Raw genomic sequence first — 19417 nt, forward strand, 5'->3', positions numbered from 1 at the left:
TAATACTGATTGTTCTGTAAAGCTGCTTTGTGACAACACGTGTTGTAAAAAGCGCTATATAAATAAATTTTGCTTTCTTGATTAAAAAAGTATCACTTAACTTGCTCAATTACTGTTTATTTGCTGAAGTTAACACAGGGAAAAAATAAAACATAAAAATTTATGGCACATTTTTTCAATGTGTCAAACTTAGCAAATAAAAAGAAACTCTGCAACTGTATAACTGTAAAACTCTGTAAAACTTACAGAAAATTAATATTTAGGTGTGTTCTCTGTAGAGGATGCTTTACTTATTTTCACTCAGAAAATCAACAAAACCTATCATTTGACCAGAGGTGTTTACACTGTACATCATATAATGAAAAGAAATATCATCACAGATACTACAGGGTGTCATTTTGTAAAGAAAATAGTGGGGTTTTTTTTTTTTCAATTAAACACAGAAATATCATATATGTGGGGTTGTTTTTATGTTTATTTGTTTAATAAGTGATGGATCATTGAATAATAGAAATTTTTGGCCAGTATTTTTCTCTGTAATGAAATACAGTATAAGGTACACTTATATAGTGTATCAACAAGAACAGTAGGATAGTCTGAAATACTGTTCTGTGGCCTATAAACACATAAAAGCAGTTCTCATACAAAAGCAGCATGAAGTGTGATTGATTGAGTGTAGACAATGTTCTGATAACTGAGGCTATTTCAGTTTTGTAAACTAGCTGGGGGACTCTTGCTTACTCTTGGTTTGTATTTTCATTCTTTCAAGCCGTTCATGCTTGTAGGTGCAAATTGAGTTTCCTTACAGATTAATAAACAGACAATTATCCCAGTACAGCATGCTTTCAAGTACACACATACTATAAATAATAAGACACATGTATTTGTACTACACATATTTACACACGCATACTGTGCATAATAAACCATGCAGTGATGTTTGTTGTGCATAAACATGTATCCTGCCTCAAACAGAAACAGGACAGCATTAAATCATACCAGCTGTAATTCTCAGCAGTAACCCTCTACAGTACACCTTATTGCAAGTTGTAGTATTACAGCATTTAAAGAACAGAAGAAATCCACATTCTGAAGCCGAGTGAGGAAATATGAAAGAATGACCGCCATACGCACGGTAGCCACTTTGTGATGACGATCTTCAAGTTTTATGAAATGTTTTGGCTCAGTTTTCTCAGCTCATAAATCATGAACATTAACTTTTACAGCGTGAACTGAGTAGATCATGTGAAAAAAAGCTCAGTTGGCACAGCCTGGGAGAGAAAGGAATGGATACAGATGTTGCGCAGTTGGTTAACCCTTAAGGGTTTTGGAGATACACCCACTACAATCAGGAAATTATTCAAAATAAGGGACTTATTTTTCTTCAAAATAAATATCCATGACAGACAGACCAACAGCTAGACAAACAGACAGACAGAGAGACAGACAGACCGACAGCTACATTACTAGAGTGTGTGCGTTCAGACCAAGTATATGTCTCTGCCCGGAGAACCAGTGGGCGTAGCGAATGGGCGAAGACACTGTCAATCATTTATTGCATTGGCCAATCATATGAGATGGACTGTCAATCAAAACTTTCATTGACCAATCACAAGAGTGAATTGCCTGTCTCTCGTTTTATGCATCAGCCAATGATTTGAAGGAAAGTGCAAAAAAGGCGTTACATACTGTTCAAGCACACGGAAGTGGGAAGATGCCTTCAATATCACCTAATTCCTTATTTCAGATTAATACATTATTATCACTATTCTTTCACTTATATATATATATATATATATATATATATATATATATATATATATATATATATATATATATATATATATATATATATATATACACACACACACACACTCGCACACACAACATGTAATTCATTACTGTACTTAAGTAGTTTTTTCATGTATTTCTATTTTTTACTTTACCACATTTCAAAGTCCCATATCTTATTTTTTACTCCACTACATTGTGTGAAATCTGTCGGTCCTTTAATCCATATGTGTGCAGGTGTACACGCTTATATGTACATGCTTAGGTCTCTTTGGCAGGTAAAGCAGGACAGAGTTTTTGCAAACACTGACTGACCATCACACACAAAAGCCTCAGTGAACATGTTCTCCCTGACTTTGTGGGTAAAACACAAACACAGTACAGAAATATGTGCACAAATGCAGTTCTGACCGGCATGTGTCTTTTTCTGAGTTTTAGCACAGTTTCCACCTAAACTCTACTGGCTCACCAAAAGTTATTCATAGCCACTTGGTTCCTGATGGAAACTGTCTGCCTTCAGTGTGTCGTGCTTATGATCATTTCAGGTCTCCGGTCTGCAGAATTTCCCCTTCTCACATCATCTAGATTACACGGTAACTTTTGGCTGCTTCTGCTGAGCGACTTCATCACTTAATCCACTGCTCGTCCATAACTCAGCTAGAGGACGCCGCTTAATCCCTCCCTGTTGAAAGAAGTCATAGAACCCATTACAAGTGTCTGTCGGTTCCTGGTGGTCTTCAGTCGCTAATGGTGTTCTGGGCTGATATCACAGTGTAAGGGATTCAAATAATTTAATCGGGTGTCCAGGGACTGATTCCATATACAGAGTGTTCGTTTCCCAATGGTCTCTAACGGCAACCATCAAGCCAATTCCCGTTAGAAAGCAATTCGTCGTGGTTTTATTTTGAAAGTTTCCTAATAAAACTACCTTATATTTAGTCTGACAGCGTTAATATTGATTCAGTGTGACTCTTGCTGTCCAGCAATACGTGGCTCGCTGTTTTTCCCTCATAAAACCAACAGAAGCCCTGTGGTGTCAGAGCGGCGCTGACGGCGCTAACAGGCTGGCGGTCCCTGTCAGGCTGAGTGCAGGTCTGCAGACTGACCCTAAGATTGGCTAACGCAAAAAATGACGGACAGCTCGTTCTAATCTGCGGTTGGCCAATGCAAAATGTTGACGGCCAAGAGTAGCTATTTAACTGGTTGATGCAAAACATGATTGACAGCCTCCCGCCCCCAGTTCCCTCCCCTTTAGGGCTCCGGTCTGCAGCATTCCCCCCTTCTCGTTCAGGCTGCTTCACCACCCTCAGAGAGCCATGGTGGGCGAGGCTCTTACACTGAAGCTCTAACTTACACACCCAGCCTCCAGTCTCAGACTCGCACTATGGGCTTTGGTCTGCTTTCCCTTCACCCTCTGAAGACGACCTTCCCGTTTGGAGTGGCCGCTGGATGAGAGAAATGTGACGGAAGAGGCTGTTTCTACAATGTAGGCGAAACTCGACTGGAGCGTTTAGATCCTCCTTCAAAAAAAGTGAATGCAATCCAACGGACATGGAGCGCAGCGGCGGAGGAGCGTGGTGAGTGTCTCAGAGAAGTTAGGAAAGACTGCTAACTTTGTCGTGGATCGTTTGTGGAACATAGGAAGGGGTCTAAAGTCGAAACCAGCACATTTCGTGTCAAACTGTAAATATCGTTAACATACTGTATAACGTTGGACGTTTTGCTTCAGTCAGGCGGATCGATATTGAGATTTCTACCGGCACTAAAGGTCAACAAATGCTTGTTAACACTCACTTTTCTGCTCAGCTGTGCCTCATTTTTTTTTTCCAAAAGTGCAACTTCTTCAGCTGTGACGGTCTTTCAGAATCTGACCGTAGGAACACAGCCTGCCGCTCTCAGAGATGGGCAGAGTGGCCTCAACTCCAGTAAAAGTGCTCTAACTTCACTGAATTCATAATGACTCCAGCTGAAGTAAAGGTCGCTACCAAAAACAGCCTGAGGGCAACAGAATTCATTTGAAAACTCATAGTATTCAGTTCCCTATAGAACTGCAGCAAAACCTCTCTGAACTTTCAGCTGCTTGGCACTGTTCTTTTCTCTTAGGGAAACTTTTGGGCTCAGATAAACTGCTAAAAGTGCCAAATCGAAAAGTGTGACTAACAGCAAAGCAGCCCGGGTGCTGAACCAAGAGGAGAACATGAAATAAACACCACAAAAAAGGAATTAGGAACTAAATCTTAATGACCAAAGTGTAACTGGGTAGACAGTAGATTTATTTCCTATAGCTGGGTAAGTTTTATCCCTGTATAGATGCAGTGGAACATCCTGCATCTATCAGCATAGGAACTGAGTGTTGTTAGGCTCGGTTCTTATTATTTTGAATCTTTTTATTCTAAAACAAAAAGTGAAAGCTCCAAAGTGAGAGGTGTGAACAACAGTAAAACAGGCCAAGTACTAAACAGAACTGATTTGAACCACCCAAGTGAGAAGAGGTGAACTAAGGGTTTATAGATGACCTGCCCAAAGTTTGGCACACGAGCCAAAGTTGGCCCAGGTGGATGTTTATTTTCCTAATTCGTATGTTAATTTATTCATTTGCATATTGTTTTCTCTTTCTGGCCCATGGCCTACTACAAACTTTGGCCCCCTTATAACAAAGTGTTTTCGGACACCCTTACTTTATGTCCAGAACACAGGATTTCAGTAGTTTGAAATGTTGAAACATCATTTAGAGCTTTTTGTCATATGAGATTTAAAGGGGAACTCCACTGATTTTTCAAAACATTTGTGCAATTAAGTGGTTAAGAAGTAAAGAAAGTCATTCAGAGTAGTTTGGTGTAAAATGCTTAATTCTAGAGAAACTTAGTAAGTCAGAATTGGCCTCTAAAAGCTACATCACAGACACTTATTTCATTAAGTGGTTATGAGCAGTCAGCCTGATGTCTGACACATTGTTTTACAGTAGTGTTTTGGCCTACAATGTATTGTCATCAATGTATTCTAATCTGTTCATGGAATACTTGAAAGGTGTTCTGTGGTAAACTAGTCCCCAAAGAACATTTGCATATAAAAACATCAGAAGACCTAGTGTATGTTGGTGGTTTTGGATATTAAATACTGGCTGCATTTGTGTTGTAGACAACATCAGGACATCTGGGTCCTATCACCGCTGTAAATATATCAGAATCAGAAGTTTCTCTTCAAATGAACCATCAAACCACGCTGAGTTTACATTGAATTACAGAATTATGCGGACATTTAGAAAAATTGGTGGAACTCCCCTTTCATCTGACACCAAACAACATGGATAGTTTTGTCAGTCGGTTTAAGTTAGCTTGGAGCTACTTTGTGAGTGATTTACAGAAGGATGGGATGAGAAAGCTGTGACTTCTCTACTTACTATTATCTGTGTGTTTGAAGATTTTTAGGAGTTAAAGATCTTTGTCATAACATTACACATAAAGAGATGCTTGCATTAGTAAGAAGAAAGCTTGTAAATGACACACAGTGCATATGATTATTATTATGTCATGTCTGTTATAACATGGAGCAAATTCATAACATAGTCATTGAATTCTAAGTTTTTTCAAAGCTTGTAGTTTCAAAGCTTGACTGTTTTAGGCTCCACCAGCGTAAGCAGCTCATATTCAATCAGACTCTTCTTAAGGCGGTGCATTCATTCAGCTTTATTGGATTAGGATGTCTGCTGTCTGCTAATTAAATAGTTGAGAACTCGTCTCAGTTCTCTCAACAGCATGGGGTGAGCTGCTTTGACTCACCGTGCTAACTGTGCTCTGTATTTGACTGTTATGCCTCCACAAAAACCACATGTGAGTTAGGTTCAGTAAAAATGTAGACATTATTGTAGTATTGAAAATGTTTATAATTTATTTCCAGTTCTGTTGAAGACATTATATACAAATAGACTTCTCCACTGATAGAAGTAAAGGTTCTGTGCAGGTACATTTTTGTTCATCAAGGTACAAACAGTGTAAATGTGCCTTCAAAGGTACAACAGTGGTTTTAAGGTCCAATTATGTACCTTAAATACGGTTTTACAGGTTAAAAGTACATATTTGTTCATTTTCATAACCTAATGTTTTAAAACGGAACAATAAAATAAAAGCCTGGAGTTGAGACGGTATGTGGAGCCAATGCAACTTTGAAAATGTAATTTCAACGGATTATGGTACAATTATGTTCCCTGACTAAAAGTACTGAAATATACCCTTGAGGGAACCACCCAAGTGACAAGAGGGGTACTGCCCAAGTGACAGTTTCATGCCTTTATTTCTGAGAGTGTAGCTGAGGCTTTGTGAAAGGTTTGTGGGCAGGCCTTGGGTAATTTCCCTAAGGCCTTCTTCCTAGTATTTCTAGGAAGAAAATATGTGGTTGAAAATTGCTTTCTGGCTTTTTTAGAGCGTTCACTCTTTAAAGACCTTAAAACACTTACGTTCCTGTTACTTTTAGGAGAAGCTTAGTTGAGAACACCTGGTGAGGTCACGATCCCCCTGAAACAGCCAGATGTCTGCTGTCATAAGTACATTGAAGGTGTCTCATCCAGTCCCTTCTGTTTTGTTCTCTGCTGAGTTCCAGGATTTACATTTATGAAAGTGAAAAAAACAAGTGTCCCTTGCATTTTACGTGGAGCTAAGACTGCATATGCTGAAAGTGCTATATAAGTGCTACAATTATTATCCTTCACTTTTCATGTATTTTATTTTTGTCTCTGTGGCCCACTAATAATGTTTGTGTGGGTTTATGTCATAATTTTTGATCATTCTCAAACCTGACTTCATCTCCTCCTCCTTATAACTTCAACATGAATGGGCAGGGCCAAACTGCTGTAGGCTGGGTAGGTAGATATATGTAAATATGGACATTGATAAGATAAGATAAGGCTTTATTGTCATTTACATCACATGTGGTACATGAGGTTGAACAAAACATTGTACTCACGGTCCAGTCAACTCCCAAGTAACATAAACAATAAATAGAAGGTGCAAAATAAGGGCTTGGACAAATAACAGCAGCATGGACCACAGCAGTATGAGTACGAGGTAGGAGGTGTACATCTAAATGCTGGTAATGTATAAAGTGATGTGTGTGGATGATATAGTGAAGGCACTGATTCAGTAAAGCAGCAATAAATAAGTGGACATGAAGTGCCATTGCAGTGATTGTCTAATTGGAGTTTAAGAGTCTTACAGCTTCAGGGAAGAAGCTGTTCCTCAGTCTGGTTGTTTTGCACTTAATGCTCTGCAGCCTCCTACCTGAGGAGAGCAGAACAAAAAGTTGGATGGGTGGGGTCCTTCATGATGCCAGTGGCCCTTTTCCTGCATCTGGAGGTGTAAATGTCCATGGTGGTGGGAAGGCTGACTCCAACAGTCCTCTGTGCAGCCTTCACCACCCTCTGCAGAGCTTTCCTTTCTGCCACAGAGCAGCTTCCGTGCCACACGATGATGCTGGAGCACAGAATGCTCTCCACCACACATCTGTAGAATGAGGTGAGGACTGAGCTCCCAAGTCCAGCACGCCTCAGCCTTCTGAGGAAGTAGAGGCGCTGATGTGCCTTCCTGATCAGGCTGGAAGTGCTTTAACCTCATAAAATCTCTATTTTATTACATTCTGAGGCTCATTATTTAGTAGCTATATGGACTACATTGCAAGCTCAGAGTTTTAGAAGTATGTAATACATGTTTGGACCGGAGTCATTTGGTCATTTAAGAATTTCAACTTAGGAACTGGAAATTCTTGCAGTGGTCATCATATTTCTAGCACTTTTATGTTTTGAAGTCACTTATTGATGTGTTGCACCTCACTTCCAAGCTTCATGATATTGGTATTAGGATGTGTGCTGTAGTGATTTCTTTAGGTTGTACATTGCTCTATGTGTAAATAACCCTGTTAGGAACACCAGCATAATTGCTTTGCTATTGTTTTCAGTGAAAAAAATGCATTTCATAGTGGCGATGCACCCAACACTGCAGTCCGTGTGCTGCCTTGTGTAGCCTGTTGTGATGTCATTAAAAAAAATCTAACCATCAAAAAAAGCCATGTAGGGGCCCACCAAACATCTGTTCCCAGGGGCTAATAGCTTGATGATTTGGGCTTGCTAATGTAGCTAAGTAAAGAAAGTCTATGTTATTAAAAATATATGGAATTATCCTCATAACTTCAGTGCAAAACTACAGAAGCCAACTTTAGATACCAAACATGTCTTGGCTGACCAGCTATGTTTAGGGTAATTGCATAAATGTGATTTTTTTTATTTTCATTTTTTTTGAATTTTTTTTGCTGAACTGTTCCTTTAAGAAGGCTTTGGTCAGGCTTTTTTTAAAACTGTATTTAAAAGTTTTAAAAAGTGCCTATTAAAAAGTTCTCAGACATTTCTGGCTGATCTCCATAGGAGGGAGGAGCATGCACTAAGGCTTAGGCAAAAGTTTATTTGGAGAACAGTTAGACATCCGTATACACACCCTCTCTCTCTCTCTCTCTCTCTCTCTCTCTCTCTCTCTCTCTCTCTCTCTCTCTCTCTCTCTCTCTCTCTCTCTCTCTCTCTCTCTTTCTCTTTCTCTCTCTTTCTCTCTCTTTCTCTCTCTTTCTCTCTCTCTCTCTCCTGTGAGGCCAGTGGCAATAGGGTGAAGTCACTGAAACAACAAGCCAAGTGGTGATAGCAACTGCCACCAATGACTGTTTTGAAAAAGTTCTGATTTGTGTGTGAGAGAGCCTTCACCTTTTCCACAGTTTATACATGATAGAACTTTCGAGGGAAGTAAAGAATGTGGTAAAATCAGTGGATCTTATCTGTCATCGCAGTGCACTCAGTTGTTTTATTGTACCTTTTGTGTTATACATCTCAGTTACGCAAGGGCAGATCTTTAGCCAAAGGCCGTGGTGTATTAGCCTAAGTGAGAGCTATTCATTAAAGAGCAGTGCTATGCTTGCACTTTTTGACTAATGTATAATCAGTTTTATGCTAGCTCATGCTGACATTTCTTTTGGCTCACTTTTTGGGAGTCATAGATGACCTCTGTCCAGTATCAGTGTGTGTACAGTAGTGTTTACACTCTGACACAGTCAGGCAATTAGGTTTAAGTTCAAGTCATGTGCCTGAGCAAAAGGCCCATTTGCTGGCATAACTCTCACAACTCGATGCAGTAAACCTTCTGTTCAGAGAGCATCTCAAGAGGTATGTACCTTATAGTTTTTTAATAAGGACAGAAATGTATGCTTTGGTTTATGGTAATTTATATGACAGTAAATGCCTAGTTAGCATTGCGAGATACCTTATGAAATTACACCATGGATTGATCTAACACTGTTCAGTAGTGAGGTTCATACAGTTCATCGTTTTAAATATCAAAACAACAGTGTTGTTGCATATTTGTCATCATCAACTTAGCACCCTAGCATCTCACACTCATGCCTTAAAAAAAGCCTTGTATCCTTCTAACCATGAAAATCTACTGTAATTAAAGAAGAAAAAACATGGAATACAGTCTTTGATCATCAGAATTAGGTCAAATCCTCTGGGAGCCAAGGAAATTAAAAAAAAAAAGAAATTAGGGCTGGCAAGTTGCTCTTGCTTCAGGAGTTAAAAGGAAAATACACTGTAATACAAACTCCACTGAATGTTCATGTTGTATATTGTCACTGCTGGAACAAGAATCCTCTCCATTTTTGTCTTTTTTCCATAATTTGAAAATGCCTGCTGTCTTTTACAAAGGGAGTGAAAATTACTACTAATAAAATATATTAATATTAACATATACTGAAAGGATTACTTTTTTTGAGATTTTGAAGTTTGCATTTGTTCTGACACCAACGATATGTTTTGGTGTAGTCTCATGTTATACAATTTAGTATTATAACCTTGCTTTGACCTTAGATAAAGATACTTGAGCATGTCTGCCTTAAAAAAAGTTCCCTGTGCACACTTGTACAGCATATGTCAATCATCTTTGATCTCTTAACAAGTACTGTATGAGGTGTGGATTGGTTTAAATTACAGATAGTAGATGATATAGTTTTATGTATACTAGATATGTTCAGAAGACAAGAGTTTATTAGGCTAGCTTGTTTGCATGGCCTCACACTAATGTTTACATGACCTTACTCAACATGCCGTAACAGCCTTTTCTGGGACATATGTTATACTCGTTACCACTACAAAATCTGTTGTTCTGGTACAAGAAAGTATTTAATACTAGGCTAAAAGCTGTTTTGTGTAGTTGTGGGACAATAACTGAATACTTCTGTATATGCTTTTGACAGAAAGCAATAAAATATGCTTGACTGTGTCAAAAATGTTTTGACTTTGAAAAACACATGAAATTGCATAGTCATAACATGCTTCACTTAGGGCTCTTTTTGCATGATATCCAGCCATCCACTCAAAGAAGTTACGAGAACAGTAAACGGCTGTTGTGCTGGTTATGCTGATAAAATCCAGAATCAAAATATTTTCTTAAAATATCTAGGTGTCCCGCATACTGCTCCTAGGTCCTAAAAGAATGTCTTCTAAACGTGTCATAGCCTGTTTTGATTTGACTTTATGGAAAAATAATGACATTAATCTGAATCTTACACCTATTTGTAAATGTTAAACTGTCAGATGCCACATATCCAGAAAGGAAACATATTAGTTATTTGGTTTTATGTGCTTTGAACTGTTCTTTAAAAATACTATAAATCATCGATTTAATAATGAAATTATATACATTGCTGTATGATACCAATGCCAGTATAATGGTACAGAAATCAGAGGTGTAGGAATGGGATGGCCTATAGTGGCTTAGGTCTTCTCACTTGGAAGCCAGCCCCCCATTGAGGTCAGCAGTAAACCTGGCGGTAGTAAGGAAAACAAAGTTCAATACTGGACAAAATGAGAAAAGAAAGAAAACTGCAGCCCTTGACCATTTACCCCAGACATCTAGAGTCATATTCAAAAGTTTGGGCACCCCTGGTCAAATTATATGTTTTATAGATTTTCTGTGTGAAAAGAAGTTGACATGTGTGCACATTTCTTTGCATAATTGCTGTTTAGTTCCTGAATATACCATATTGGGAAAAAAAAAACAAAAAATGTATCTGTACAAATTGCAAAATGCAGCAACATGGAATTTGACCAGGAGTATTTAAACTTTTATTTAAGATAAGACTGTGTGCCTAGTGCAGTGAGAAGTAGTCTTAAGGCACCACTTAATCCATTTCATGTGTTTTCTTCACAGAGCACCATGGTGGCCTTACTGTGTCTCACCCTGCCCTCCTTGTTAGCTCTGGTAACTGCAGGAGAGGTAAAGAATTGCCACCCACAGTGCCGATGTGAGATAGAGAGCTATGGTCTGTTCGACAGCTTCAGCCTGACCAAAGTGGACTGTAGTGGAGTTGGTCCAGGCACTGCTCCTGTCCCTATTCCTCTGGACACATCCCACCTGGACCTGTCTCACAACGCCATTGGCTCCATCACAGACTCCATGCTATCTGGACCAGGCTACACCACCCTAGTCAGCCTGGACCTTAGCAACAATCTCATCACCAGGGTCAGTCCTAAAGCTTTCTCCAAACTCCGCTACCTAGAGACTCTAGATCTAAGTCAGAATGCACTGGAGAGCCTTGGAGATGGCTGTTTCTCTGGGCTTCCACTGGCTGATGTGGACCTCAGTGACAACATGTTCCAGAACTTTAACCTGGATCTCTTCACCACCAAGGGCCAGGAAACCCCCATTAGTTTGGACCTTTCTAATAACCATCTCACTACAGTCTCCAGGAATCCACAAGCTCATGCTCCGTTTATTAAGAGCCTGATGCTAGCAGGAAATAGGCTGCAGACGGTGCCCAAACTTGCAGGAATTCCCTTGCAGTATCTGAACCTGGACGGAAATCTCATCCCCATCATTGAGGAGGGCGCCTTTGAGGAGATGAAAGATCTCATCTATTTGTCTCTCAGTGGCCTGCTTGAGCTGTCAGCAATACAACCCAGCAGTTTTAGAGGCCTAAGTAACCTCCAGGTCCTGGACCTATCAAACAACCGGCAACTCAAGGGTATAAGCCCAGATGTGTTCAATGGACTGACCTCTTTACAGGAGCTCAATTTGTCCCAGTCTGTAGTCACTCCATTGCCTGCGACCATCTTTAACCTCATGCCAAGTATAAAAAGTGTATCTCTGGGGCCAAATATGCATTGCTGGAAGACACATAAACAAGGTCAGTTTCACAGACAGATTGGACAGGCGAAGGCAAATGATATATTAACCTGTGATGTTGCTGGCATTGTTTCATGAAATCAGTAACTTTTCTTTTTTTCACTTTTATGTGCCTTATTTCTCTGAAGCCAAGGTGTTCCATTATTTCTAGTGAAGCTGACCCTTTTCACTTGTTCACCATTAAGATAACATTGTTTTTGCACTTGAAGCAGACCAAGGTTCACGAATTTACATATTTTTACCGTATTATGATGTGTAGTATTAGGAGTTCACTTGGGGCTCCCATGCACTTTAAGTAGCACACTCTTTTCCACTAACAATAGAGGTGCCAAAAAGGATTTTACAGCAATGCCATAGAAGAACCACTTTTGGTTTCTTAAAGCAGTGGTTCTCAACCTGGTCCTCAGGAGTCCTCGTATGGTCCATATTTTTGCTCTGTGCCTACCTGTAGGATTTGGAATTTAGTTAAAATACGGACAACTTCAGGGGTCCCTCTTAAGAACAGTTTGAGATCCAGTGCCCTAAAGAACCTTTCAATTGATGGTTCTTTTAAAAATCATTAATGTAATTGAGATCTGCAAATGTGAAAAAAGTTTTTAAGGTTTAAACAGCCTCCACATATTGTAAAGGTTCTATGCCAGTTTAACAAAATGTCTGAACCATTTAGGAACCTTTAAGTATGAGAGTGCATTACATTCCTCTTTTTGCTGATCCTTACTTTTGTAATTTTGCAGTTATTTTTATGGGATTAGGACTAGTTGATTCTACATTCCTTGTAGCACAGTTTCTGGGGATGTGCCCCAGACCACACAAAAACCACTTTAAACTTTGAAACCAAAGTTTTAAATGAATGTTAAGTGCCTTAATGTCATACCATGCATGTATTTCAGCAGGGTGTCCTGTCCTGGAACAGATTGTTTCAGATATGGTTTTGGGCTGATGGTACAGATGGACTATTTTTGTTTGCACAGGCAGTTAATGATACTGAAAGACTGGAAAGCAGTGTTGGGGTCAATTCTTCAATTCGTTAAACTTGTATTCCCTTCAGGCTGATCACTTAAAATTCACTGATACATTTTAAGCAGATTTAAAGAAATAAGTATTAATTTAAAGTAATACTGATTTTGATTAATTGTACATATTTCTGAATTGATGCAACTGATCTCACCCCGAGGCTTTTACTTTATGTCTCACATCCAGACACGAAACTGTTTCTCATTCCTATGGCAAGTCATGTGAAGCTATAAATTATAACATTGTTTTATAAAAATTGATGCCTTTATTGTCATTTTAATTAATAGTATGGATGTTTCAAAGTATGCATGCATTGGGAAGGACCATACTTTCAATATAATATGCCAGTGGCATTTAGTCAAATGTTTAAACAAATGTAACTCAATTTGCTATTGAAATCCAACGAAAACGAGTATTAGTCATTTGACATCCATATGTTACAGAATTTGTCATGCACTCGCTGCGTTTTGCACTTTTTGGTCATGAAGTGGGTTGAGTTTGTTGCAAAATGGATTTTGCAATTGTGTATAGAATTGTATATGTTTGTACAAAACAATATGCATTTAATAAATACTATAAATTGGACCATTCCTTGCAATAGTGTTCATGTTTTTCTTTAATGTATACTTTAGATTGTTTTATGTATCTTCCTGATGTAAAATCAGAATTTTTGGCAAAACTTTTAAAGGCTGCCTGTTTTATAACACATCCATTCTTCATATTGAATAACATATTTAAGAAGAACTACAGCTGTATTGGCAAGGAGGGCCTGGGTTCGAGTCCCCGGCCGGGTGATCATGGTCTTTTGTGTGTGGAGTTTGCATGTTCTCCCCTTGTCTTCGTGGGTTTCCTCCTGGTTCTCCTGTTTCCTCCAACAGTCTAAAGACATGCAGTCAGGCCGTTTGGACATGCTAAATTGCCCCTAGGTGTGAGTGTGTGAGTGAATGTGTATGTCTGTCTGCCCTGTGATGGACTGGTGACCTGTCCAGGGTGTATCCTGCCTTTTGCCCAATGTCAGCTGGGATAGGCTCCAGCACCCCCCGCGACCCAGAAGGAGAAGCGGCTTAGAAGGTGTGTGTGTGTGTGTGTGTGTGTGTGTGTGTGTATACTGCTGTATTGAAAAAGTTATACTTTTTTTAGACACAACTTTTGTTTGAGGGCGTCTTTCATAGATCAGTCTTATAAGCAGAACCATCATTTTAGGCCCCTTTTTGTCAATACAGAGCCATTTGCTTCATAAACATCCAATGTCATCTTGCAAATGTTAACATAAGCCATTTATAAATAAATGTGTTGCTTTTAAAATGTTTTTCAGTGTTTAGTGTGTATGCATTAGTTATGAAGTATCTAGGAAGGTAGCCTTCAAATAGTGTTAGAATTTTTTTTTTTTTCTTTCTCAAAATTCCCCTCAGCTTCATACACTCACTGACTCACAAGGAGCCTGCAGTCATAACAGTTCATCTAATGTGGTTCTCATTCTGTCCAATTCACCAAAGCATCTACCCTTTGTTTATTAGAAACACACCTAGTGCTCTGTCCAAGACGGAGCTTAAAAAAAGGACAAGTCATACACGCACACACACAGAGTCAAGAGGCACAAGTGCTATGACACACTGTTCTTTGGCAGAGTGGACAGCAGTCTGATGGAAAAGGCTAAAATGGCAGCCCACACTCTCCAGATGACTTCAGCCTGGAAGCGTTGGAGCCGCTCTCCATTGTGGGTTGGAGCTCAGGCCTGCCCGGGCCGCTTCATAGACACTGAGGGTATTCACATATCCCCTTAGTAGCTCTGAAATAATGCCAACTTTTAGCTCTTTGAAATTCTAGGAGACTTCAGCGCCAGAGATATGTTCCCTTCGGCCTTCTTCCCTAGAGCAGAAAAAAGCACTGACCTAGCTATTTTGAATCTTCTCCCACTCTCAGACTTCTCCAAGCTTACTTCCCAGGGCGAGAAAAGTAAACATACTGTAGCGGTAAAGTCTGACACAAATAAACAGGGATGAGCAGAAAAACAAACTGCCCAAAGCTGGCCACATGAAGTGTTTTACCCACACATGGATTGCAGTTAAAGGGTTCTTTAACTTTTATCCCATACAAAAGAAATACATTTTAGGTATATATATATATATATATATATATATATATATATATATATATATATATATATTCAGGAGGTTTGTGAGGAGATTAGAGATAAGATTATCAGGAAAGTCACCGTCGAAATGAGTGAAAAAAAACCTGTCTTTCTTGCTGAAACATGAGATTCCTAACAAATTTGTTAGGAAAATGAGATTCCTTCTACTGTGAGAAGACGACTCAGTGCTGTGGGTCTGAAAGGACATGTATCTGTTACAAAGTCCTCACTGAGAAAAAGAACAAAGTATACTTGTAAATCAAATAAAGCTGCTGGTGATCTCAGAGCAATAGAATGCCCACTACAGAGCCCAGACCTCAACAGAAGCTGTTGAAAAGGAAACTGAAAGTTCAACCAACTTCTAAGACTGAATTTTGCAAGTGTCAAAAAAATATTTTGGCAAATTTTCATTAAAAAAAAAAATGAAAGCAAGTCTCCTGAAATGAATAGCAATAGTAAAGGCAAAAGGTGGACACTAAACACTGAAATAAAATCATATTATTGTAACCTACTTAAACTTAGCACAGGACACAAAAGGGTTACATTCAGTAAAGTAGCGCCACAAGCTGTTCAGAGACTGGGGTATTGGCATTATTCCTCCCATTCGTGCTTCACTGTCTTTGCAGATGAGCCATCTAGAGGTGCAAGGAAAAGGAGGTTTTTTGATGAAATGCTCAAACAAGAGTGAGAACAGATTCCAAGCAGAAATTCATGGTGTTAAAGTTTCAGTTTTAGTGTTTTACAGCCATTAAAGCATTCTGGTGGGTTATTTTCTCCAGTCTTCAACAAAGTTAGCTAGCCTTGCGACACAGTTAGCTAGCATTGTTGTAACCACACTAAAAAATATGAAAAAATGAGCTGGATTACAAGCGATGATTACGTTTTTAGAGAGTTTCATTTATGTTCATCCAGTCATGTATTAGGGCCTCATGCTAAAGCTGAAGTCACTAGCTCAACATTAGTGATTATGCTAGCAAAGTTGAGCCTTTGTATAATGTTCAGTGCATTGTTGCTCATAAATTCACAAATGTAATGACAAAATAGAAAAAATGTGGGTAAAGAGAACTATATACAGTGATAACTATACATGTGAGTTGACTGAGGTGAGTAATACAATATGTTAGTTAATGTGTCCATGAAGCCACATTTTTTTCTGATTACTGCATTGTTCCATAAAGATGGGTTACTATAAAAGCAGCTAGACTATTAAGTAATATTATTTGATGTTCTAATGAGAGAACAGTTGCAACAGATGTTTGTTTATATAGTGTGCCTGTGCTGCTGTGAGTCGCCCTGTAATACCTGAAATAATAATTAATAATAAGTCAAAAGGGGCTTTTTTCTGACCACACCATACATGTTTATGTATTAATGTCACATGCTCAAGCTCAAAAAGAAGGTCCAACTCAAATGCAAATCAACATTATACTGTTGAAGATATGATGATAAGAACAGATTGTTCACTTATGTTATCAGAAGACTTGTCTTCCACCAAGTTTTGACTGACTTTTCTTTGAATTCTCTTTCAACACACTCACACCAGAGAGGTCTCCAAATCCCCAAATGTTACATAGTGCTGCTTTAACATGTGTGCATAAACAAACAAACAAAATAAAACGTTTTGACTACCGACAAGCTTGTTTTATGTAAGGCCTTAAGCTGTACATTGTTTGTTGTTAACTTTTTAAATACATCAATATTCATTGGCATTAAGTGCTATCGGCTCACTGCCTCAAAGCTCTCCCCCACCAAGCCCAAAGCCTGGTGTTACTCTCTTATTTCTTTTAGTACCTTGTGCATATGAGCATCGTGCTACTCTGCACGTAGTTGTTGAGGCTTCTGTGTAATTTTTGCTTGAATGTGTTTCTTGCTTTTTGAATAAGTGAATAACTTGTGGTTAATGGCTTATTTGACTAGAGATAAATGAATGGTGGTCTTTGGTTTTGTACAGTACAGTATTTCATTTTTATAAGGGATATAAATTTTCCATTGTACAAAACTGTGAAAGGTTTAGCATAAGTACTTTCCTTAAAGTGTTATTCTTAGAACAGCTTGTGCTACAGCTGTGTAGCTTTATGGTAGCAGAAGCCAACAAAGAACCCAATGAACTGAAAGTTCATTGGAATTGAACATAATGACCCGGCACTGTTTAAGTCCTTAAGAACGTGCCATACTAGGTGAAGGGATATAAAGCATATAAGGTGTTGTGAGCTACCTAATAAAGTGTAACAGGAGGATGTTCTGTGGAGTGTAAGAAGTTGGACACAGTTCACTGGGTTAGCTAAATAGTGCATCTATTAGAGGGCATGAAAATACACCTGTGTTTTCAGTCTGAACCACCGAACGGCATGTTAGGGCAAAAATTCATGACAGTGATTCACACACACACACAGTCGCTTTGAGCTGGCTCACAATCAAAGGCTCAGGGAATTTCTTTTAATCCCTTTATAGGAGCAAAATACAGGATTTAACACAGGCGCTTAATGCTGGATAATGTGATGGACATTCAGAGCTCCCTTCAACAACAGAACACATAAGAACACAAAGTAAACCAAACGTGTGCTGATTATGTAGGACTTTTGTAATGTTGTGTTGAGTTGTTTAGTTTTACTCAGCCAAAGTGAATAGATCTTTATGAGACTTTAGCCATGACGATCATTCACTGTGCTTAGTTGTGATCTACTGAATTACTATTAACATTATGCAAACATTTGAATAAGCACTACAACTTTGACATAACCATGCCATAAACATCATGGCAGATGCCATATCCCACCATGACAGATATTCTTCAGTAATATAACAGTGTCCTGTTACTTTTAAAAATAATTGTAATGACAGATGCCATAATAATTGAATTTATGCTAATTTTTGCTAAACCTACTCATGTAGGCCATCATGCATCAAACATTCTATTCTGCCATCTGCCATGATAACTACCTATAACACGACATTATTGCTAGAAAAAGTCTGTTGTTACAAGTCATGGCGGCACATAACATGTGCCAGTATATATTTACGGCATAGTTATGTCAATGTTATGCAGGATGGTGCAAGTAAAGTGCTGCCAAAAAACAAAGCAAATTCATTGTTATTACATTGTCACATTACATTCAAATTCATATCAGGCACAGCTGAGAACACAAAACAGATTTTAACACCATGACATTAACATTTTTTTTGGTGTGTAGCAAAAGAATCAGTCTGATCACAGTTCAAGAGGCTGTGGAATGAAAATAAACTTTGCTGTGCATCTTATACTGGAGTTTTCAAATCAAAATATTAAGTATCCATTTTTCCATTAGCCTTTTGTAAATACATGTTCATTTTTATTATCACTGTTACTCTTAGACCTGCACATAGGACAGCCATCAGTTTGTGTTATGTCAGTTTTTGTTCTTTTATTCAAAAGTTTTATTTGTCCTTAATTATATATTGCACTTAGGCCAACTGTGGTAGCTTTATAAATAAAACTCAAACAAATCCCGTGGTAAAACAGTGAAAAAATAAAATAAAAATTTTAATACATTGTTCCTAACCACCATCCAGCCAGCACCTTGATTATTTTTTACAGTTTGACCACTGCTGATACTGCAACATCCTGTGAGTAGGTTTGTCTGGCAGGATTGTTGAACGAACTTGTTGAACCCAAATTCCGTACTGTTTGCAGAACAAGATTTGCAGCAAGGCTTTATACAGGGCTGAGTAGAGTTCAGCAGAGTGCATTGGCGCTTCTCTTTGCCTGAATGAGCAAAGCAGGCCCATATCTCCAGGACTCTTTGGCCATGGCCTTTTGCCAGACACCTGACTAGACAAGCAGCTTTGATCTTACTCAGTCCTGCAATTAAAATTGATTCAAATCAAATGGACAAGTTCATGAATGGCTGAAATAAAGCTTGTAATGCAAATGCAGCAAAGGAGCAATGTATGCCCCATAAACAGAGCCATGCTTAGAACACAAGTTAAATATTGTACATTGTGCAGCTGTGAATGTTTTGTCTCTGTAAATGCCTAAGAATAAGAAAACAAGTACTCAGATTATCTAGAATATGCTAAAACTGTAGAAAGTCATAATTAAGCAGTCACTCACTGAGGGTCACCAACTTATTTTGTTTCCATAGCACTTCTTGTTCTTTCTAAAGCAACTTGTTAAAGTCCTCTTCCCACCCTGGTCTTAATTTACACTGATAAAAAATGTTATGATATTAAACCCTTAGCTTAATTTCGGCAGGCCAAACATTTTCTTACACACATCTATGATCTGAGAATA

General features: G+C 38.6%; 1 protein-coding gene across 1 annotated transcript; it reads left to right on the forward strand.

Moving 5' to 3' along the window:
* The first annotated feature begins 3087 nt into the window (after window positions 1-3087).
* tsku (tsukushi small leucine rich proteoglycan homolog (Xenopus laevis)) lies at window positions 3088-13611 on the forward strand. The gene is made up of 2 exons (XM_017725389.2): window positions 3088-3368; window positions 11025-13611. Exons 1-2 carry the CDS (start codon window positions 3327-3329, stop codon window positions 12075-12077), a joined length of 1095 nt encoding a protein of 364 aa, XP_017580878.1. The 5' UTR covers window positions 3088-3326; the 3' UTR covers window positions 12078-13611.
* Window positions 13612-19417: the final 5806 nt, after the last annotated feature.

Source organism: Pygocentrus nattereri, chromosome 17 (genome assembly GCF_015220715.1).
Source record: "Pygocentrus nattereri isolate fPygNat1 chromosome 17, fPygNat1.pri, whole genome shotgun sequence".
NCBI classification, from domain to species: Eukaryota; Metazoa; Chordata; class Actinopteri; order Characiformes; family Serrasalmidae; genus Pygocentrus; species Pygocentrus nattereri.

What these genes read in the sequence shown, in the direction of transcription:
- tsku (XM_017725389.2), top strand. Translation starts at nt 3,327, where the DNA reads ATGCAATCCAACGGACATGGAGCGCAGCGGCGGAGGAGCGTG. An exon ending in CGCAGCGGCGGAGGAGCGTG is followed by an intron (nt 3,369 to 11,024) that starts GTGAGTGTCTCA and finishes TTTTCTTCACAG; the next exon opens with AGCACCATGGTGGCCTTACT.